We start from the raw sequence: 6908 nt of genomic DNA, 5'->3' as shown, positions 1-6908 counted from the left end.
CTCCACCCTTAATACATCGTCTTAATCTCCTAAGGCAACTCAATGCCCTACCCAACAAATTTTTTGAATGAGATCCATTGGTTTCAAGATTTTGAATCCTATCTCCCTCACTTATAGTTCTCCCACTTCCAAATCAGCATTTATATCACTACCTCTTGATTGATGAGATCCATCATGGGCTAATTGTTTGTTGTCACCTTAGCCCTCAGTAAGAATTTCTATCGGAATTTTAGCAAAACTTGCAAATCTTTTTAGGTGACCTATTCCATCAATCAAATGAAAAATTAATTTTCCAATTAGTAGGTAATGAATTCATCAATCCAAACAAAGATGCCTCCCCTTTGAACTTTAAAGGAATTCCAAAATTATTAATCTACGCAAACCTAACTAAGCTATACAAAGGTACAGCAACGACATATCATAAAGATAAGAAAAAAATCACCTTTAAAGATCTAGAAAATCATCTTAAATTGTAATCTCTTCAAACTTCACTAAACACAAAAGACTCTCCAACCTCTCAAAGCCTGATAATGCCTTGCATTTAACCACACATATATATATATAGATAAAAGAAATGCCAACGACAGATCATAAAGATATTGTCAACACCTTTTCCTATCTTAACCATGGAGCAAATTACATTAGCCCACAAGCTTTTTACTTCCCTGACAAATAATAATAAGAAAACAAAGAAAATGACATGTACATTAAAGGCGGAATGCCCCAGGTGGCTATTCAGACAATATAAAACAAAAAATAAAATAGAACTCATGCCATGGATATTCACTTGGTCAAATCAAACAGCTAACTTCATGTACTCCAGCTTAACTTCAAATTCGAACTCTGCTAGGAAGAGTTGCAAAGCTAAGAAAAATGATTACAGAGTACAAGACAAGTTCTCATACTTTAAAGGTAATTTAGCACCAATTTTGTGGGTGTGGCTGTTGGACTTCACTTCAAATAACTAGCCACTCTTGAGCGTTCATGATTTGACAGGCACCCCTTGGGGCCTCCATAGTCCCACTCTATACTTGTGAGTGTATTTCAATATCAGCTTTCTCTGCACAACAATGTCAGATGTTCACATTGGGTTTTGACTATGACAAATTCCATAAACTAAACACACTGCTATGAGAATAAACCAAAAAGAATTTAACTGCACCTATAGCAAGTCTGGTACATTAAGACAGTAAAGAAACATTTTAAGTAAGACGTTTTCTAATTGAAGGTACAAACTGTATCTTTGTATAACAAGAATGTGATATCATAAGTCAACAAATTTATTTGAATATTTCGACAAGTGAGGTTAGGTGAGGAGATAAAAACAAAATTCTGAAAGAACCTAAAGGAACTCATACAAATGATACCAAGAGGAGAGAAAGTGATTATAGGAGGTGATTTAAATGGTCACGTGGATAGAGACGAAAACGGCTATAGAGAGGTACATGGAGAGTATGGATTTGGAAAAATTAATAATGAGGGTAAGTTAATTTTAGATTTTGCTATGGCATATGGGCTTATCATAACCAATACTAGATTCAAAAAATGAGACGAACACTTAATCACATATAAAAATGTCGCATCAAGCACCCAAATAGATTACTTCCTCATGAGACAAGAGGATCGATTATGTTGTAAGGATTGTAAGGTGATACTAGGGGAGTATTTGACTACTCAACATAGACTTTTGATACTTGACTCCAAGTAAAAAATTGGAAGAGAAAAAATCACATAAAACAAAATCCAAAAATTAGGTGGTGGAATTTAAAAAGGAAGAAACAACCAATCTTCAAAGAAAAATTAAGGGGTAGAAGAGAATGGAATGGAAAAGGACATGCAAACTAAATGTGAAGGAAAATGGCTACTGCTTTGAAAAGCACGATAAAGGTAGTTCTTGGAGAGACAAATGATAGAGCACCAAACCTTAAGGAGTTTTGGTGGTGGAATGAAGAGGTACAATTGAAAATTAAAAATAAGAAAACTTGCTATAAGATTGTAAATCACTGCAACAATGAAGAAAATCTAAAAAATTATAAAGAAGCGAAAAATGCAGCAAAAAGAGCCGTTAGTGAAGCAAGATCAAAAGCATATGAGAATCTATATAAACAACTTGATACAAAAGATAGAGAAGGGGATATATATAAATTAGCTAAAGCAAGAGAAAGAAAAACAAGGGATCTAAACTAAGTGAAATGCATAAAAAATGAAAACCAAAATGTATTAGTGAATGAGGGAGTGATTAAGGAGAGATGGAATGAGTATTTCACAAAATTATTCAATGATGGTGGAGACACAAGAGTTAGGTTGGGACATCTTAGTAACTCCGAAAGAAACGTGAGCTATACATTTTATCGACGCACAAGTTCAAATGAAATAAGACAAGCATTAAAAAAGATGAAAAATCATAAGACGGTGAGACTGGATAATATACCAATAGAAGCATAGAAATGCATAGGAGAAGAGGGCATCTCCTGGCTAACGAAATTATTTTACCCGATCCTTAAATAAAAAAAGATGTCAGATGAGTGGAGGAAGAGTACTTTGGTTCCTATATACAAGAACAAATGAGATGTTCAAAACTGTGAAAATTACAGAGGAATTAAGCTAATGAGCCATACCTCTAGGAGAGAGTAATAAGGCAAAGGCTCAGAAAAAAAACAGATGTCTCGGAAAATTAGTTTGGTTTCATGCCTGGTAGGTCAACAATAGAAGCTATATACCTACTGAGGCAGCTAATGAAAAGGTATCGGGATCATCAAAAGAACCTGCATATGATGTTTATAGATATAGTAAAGGCCTATGATAGGGTCCCTAGAGAAGTATTATGAGGGGTTTTAGAGAAGAAATGAGTCCGAATAGCCTATATACAAGCTCTTAAGGACATGTATCACGGTATAGAGACAAGGATCAGAACATGCAAAGGGGATACTGAACCGTTTAAAATTACAATAGAACTACATCAAGGTTCTGCACTAAGTCCATACTTATTTGCTTTAGTAATAGATGAACTCACTAAGCACATTCAAACAGAGGTGCCATGGTGTATATGGAATGTAAATTTAGTAAGAATGTAAGAGTGGAAGATGTTATAATAAAATTGAAAAACTAAATCTTACAAAAAAAAGACCATTTTTGATATTTGGGATCAATGATTCAAAAATATGGAGAAATTCACGAAGAAGTCGCGCATAGAATTAAGGCAGGGTGGCTAAAATGGAGAAATGCATCGGGGGGTGTTATGTGATGGTAAAATCCCATTAAAAATAAAAGGAAAATTCTATAAGACAACTATAAGATCAGTCTTGTTGTATAGCTCAGAATGTTGGGCAGTCAAATACCAGCATGAGCAAAAGATGAGTGTAGCGGAGATGAGGATGCAAAGATAGATATGCGGCCATACAAAAAAAGATAAAATTAGAAATGAGGTTACTCGTAATAAAATAGGACTAGTGCCAATCGATGAGAAAATGAGAGAGACTAGACTAAGATGGTTTGGTCATGTGAGAAGGAGACCAAGAGACGCTCCTGTGAGAAGAGTTGATGAACTGGAATAATTAGTCAAAAAAAGAGGTAGAGACAGATCCAAGAAGACTTTGGGAGAGACATTAAAATTTGATATGAAGTGTATGTGCCTAAATGAAGATATAACAAAAGACAAAAATACATGAAAGTCTAGAATTCATGTAGCTGACCCTACATAGTGGGATAAAGACTGGATATGTTATTGTTGTTGTATGGATGGATAAGTTGATTATAAATCCTCTACTAACGTACAAGAACATAATATAATATCATATATAGCAAGTATTTACCCATCGTTGGACTTTCTATAACTTTTAAATATTTATAAACTTTAATATAGTTTTATAAGTTCCAAATTTTTATTCTAAAAGTGGAATTTGTATTTTTTAAAATATTTTTATATCCTATTCATTAAATAAATATAATTTTTTGAAATTAATTTTAAAACTATGTTAAAAACGGGTCAAACCAATGGGCTTCTGTTAAGTTTGGCCCATTTAGGCTCGGAAGCCCAGGCCCAACCCAACCAGCCCCAGGCAGGCTCATTTAATGCCCCAAATTATTTTTAACATATTTGGAGGCTTAAAGAAATAAATTCAAACTCAAGTTGGAGAATAATTTATTTGGCCACGTGAATGGGTCAAATAGCTTAATTCTTCAGGCATGTCCAAGTCATATGTCTAACATCTTTTTACTTCATTGGATGGATGAATTATAAATAAAAATATTTATAGCATTCCAAACAAGAATAAGAGCTGTAAGTATAAGATTTTTAGTTTAAGAGGTTAAGTGAAACTAAAGCATTAATGAAAAGCTCCTTATCAATCAACCCTTTGTATTGCAAAAGGGAAAAAGTAATTTTAACTCTTTCATTGAACGGTATTAATCTCAATTACCCCCTAGTACCATAGGGGTATAACCATATGCATTCATAGTTTAGGGAATTAAGGGTGTGGAAAATAATGGAATTGGATGGAAGAAGATTTTGTGTGTTTGGGAGGCCAATTAATAATGGAATGGAAGGAGATTGGATGGAACCCTTTTCCATCAAATCTCCTTCAAAAGAGCATTTCATTCCATTCCGTTCCATTACTAAATCTCTCCCAAACACAACCTAAGTGATACAAGGAGATATATAAGAAGGGTTTCCCATAATTACATCAACTACAACACACCAAGCCTGGAATCCCACAAGGTTTCTTGTAATTAACCTAAAAGAATTTAAGGATGGATTTTTACTAAATCAAGTGCATATTCAAGAAACAAGAATAAGGCTCATGGAGAAATTAATACAAAAGTGCAAGTCACGAGAATAAAAGAATGAATTATTAAATGCAAGAACAAAAGTTTGTTTCTTAATTCTAGAGTAAGAGAACTCTTAACATCTCAATATCCTGTACAACATACTTCACAAAAATTCATTTGTAGCACATGAAGGAACAAAACCACGAGAAAAAGATGGCGGGAGAAAGAATCCACATGGAAAGGAGTGGAAGTGTAGAGCAGCTCCATAGGGCTGCAAACAAGCTGAGATTTGCTAAGCTTAGGCTTGTTTGTTAAGGATTCTGCCAGGCTCGGGCTCAAGCTTGTTTGTTAAGAATTTTGGTAGGCTTTGGCTTGGCTTACTTACAGTAAACGAGCTTTGTCATGAACTGTAAACTCAAGCTCAACGTTAGGCTCATTTAAGGTTTCACACAACCCTAAAAATAAAGTTCAAGTTTGTTTATTTAGTTAAATAAACAAACTTGAAAGAGCCCTAATCAAACTGACCATCAAGTTGTTCACGAAGAGTTGCATGCATTTTCAGCCCTATGCAGAGGTAGGGTAGTTATACCAAGGCTGGACAAAAGATTATCTAAATTCTATATCGACTTACAGATAGAGAACCTACAATCTTTAGGAAATCATTATGGACATTTAACCCATTAAAAATAGTAGAAAACTGTAGCAAACTCATTCATTTCAAATCTCAACCTCTGTTGAAATAAGTGCATATGATAGTTTCCTGTACTCTTGGATCCTATTCAGCAGGGAGTGAATTATAGCCATCTTTCTCCCAGTAAAGTAAAGAAGAAAACCTACATAGTAAAGGCTCTACGATGCTTTTCAATGGTAACAAATACCTCCAAGATAACAGCTCCGACGATGAAATTACCGAGGAAAAAAGCAGCTCTAATGATGGCAAAGACCCACACCTAAGCCAAAGTTTATCCCCTTAAAAATCTCAAATTGCAAAAAGAATTGCACCATCACACCATAAAATACATGTCTTTAATAAGCGTGATGAAATGCAAACTTACAAGATGAATGGGGCCTGTCTTGTTACCAACAAAGCCTTTATCCCACTATATAGGGTCGCCTACATAAATTCTAGCTTTCAAGAGCCTGTTTCATTACCATCTAAAAATTTTCTACCGGTTTGAAGAAAAGGTTCTAAAATTTGTTTTTACAAAACTTGTCCCAACTAAGACATTTTAGAAAAATAAAGTAGTTCTCTGACTGGTATATAAATTATTCTTATATAAAATATGAAAATCATTCAAAAACAATGCTCTTTTCAATGTTTTCAGGTGTTTTCCATTCAGCCAACAATGAAATTGTGAAAACAAAAACACCTGGGCAAGCTCATAAATTTTAAATAGAACCAACGCATACTATGTTTATTCAATTTGACCATAGTATGGTGTGCAACGAAACGAAACATAATTTTTTCAATCAAACCCAAAAAATCAGCAGAATGCGAGTAAGGATAATTGCAACGATAGCAAGAGATTACGTGTTTGCAAGGAATGCCGAGTTTCTTAAGCTTCAAGGTACGGGTGACTAGCAACTTCTGAAAATCACCAATCTCTGATTCAAGTTTCTCGACATGAGCTTCGACCCCTTTTCCAACTCCGTTCAGAAACTCGGGTATTCCTACCTTTACTGCAACATGACCGACCATACACCCTAATTACTTCGTCACTGAATATATACAAATCTATACACATAGAAGCCCACTACGAATATATTTACCAATACGAGGAGCTGATTTAGAAGAGAAAGTTGCGAGCCCAGCAAACGAATGCAGAGGAGTCGACAACGTTCTTGGATTGAAGGATGACATCATTTGCCTCCACGCCATCTTCGCTCTCTCCTTCGCTCAAGATTGTCCCCAGTGAGGGTCTTGGGAAATTGGACGTATGCGTGCGCGGCAGCGAGAGCAAGAGTTAGAGAGCCAGAGCCAGTAGCCACAGATGCGACCTCCCCAGCTACCGACCGAGAGGCGAGAGCGAGAGAGCCAGAGGGGGAGAAGGGTTTGCAGAAGGAGCTGATTGGGGGTGGGCTTTGAAAAAATTTATGGGCCCTGAGGCAACCGCCTCTTGGGCCTCACTATAGGTCCGGCC

General features: G+C 35.6%; 1 protein-coding gene across 2 annotated transcripts; it reads right to left on the bottom strand.

Moving 5' to 3' along the window:
• Nucleotides 1–679: 679 nt before the first annotated feature.
• Nucleotides 680–6798, bottom strand: LOC127802000 (uncharacterized). 2 transcript variants are annotated; one of them, XM_052337604.1, is made up of 4 exons: nucleotides 6538–6686; nucleotides 6299–6447; nucleotides 5646–5717; nucleotides 680–1060 (listed from the first exon to the last, which is right to left on the bottom strand). In XM_052337604.1, the coding sequence occupies exons 1-4, from the start codon at nucleotides 6644–6646 to the stop codon at nucleotides 983–985; spliced, it is 408 nt and encodes a 135-aa protein (XP_052193564.1). In that variant the 5' UTR covers nucleotides 6647–6686; the 3' UTR covers nucleotides 680–982. The 2 variants fall into 2 exon arrangements, with proteins under 2 accessions (XP_052193564.1, XP_052193565.1); XM_052337605.1 differs by lacking the exon at nucleotides 5646–5717 and having other exon boundaries at nucleotides 6538–6798.
• Between the last annotated feature and the right edge of the window lie 110 nt (nucleotides 6799–6908).

This window comes from Diospyros lotus, chromosome 5, assembly GCF_014633365.1.
Source record: "Diospyros lotus cultivar Yz01 chromosome 5, ASM1463336v1, whole genome shotgun sequence".
NCBI lineage: Eukaryota > Viridiplantae > Streptophyta > Magnoliopsida > Ericales > Ebenaceae > Diospyros > Diospyros lotus.
This window is presented reverse-complemented; position numbering and strand designations above follow the sequence as displayed.

Coding starts and splice junctions, on each gene's coding strand:
- LOC127802000 (XM_052337604.1), bottom strand. CDS start 6,646: ATGGCGTGGAGGCAAATGATGTCATCCTTCAATCCAAGAACGTTGTCG. Junction 6,448..6,537: donor TAAATCAGCTCCTCGTATTG/GTAAATATATTC, acceptor GTCATGTTGCAG/TAAAGGTAGGAATACCCGAG. Junction 1,061..5,645: donor TCGGAGCTGTTATCTTGGAG/GTATTTGTTACC, acceptor ATTGTTGTGCAG/AGAAAGCTGATATTGAAATA.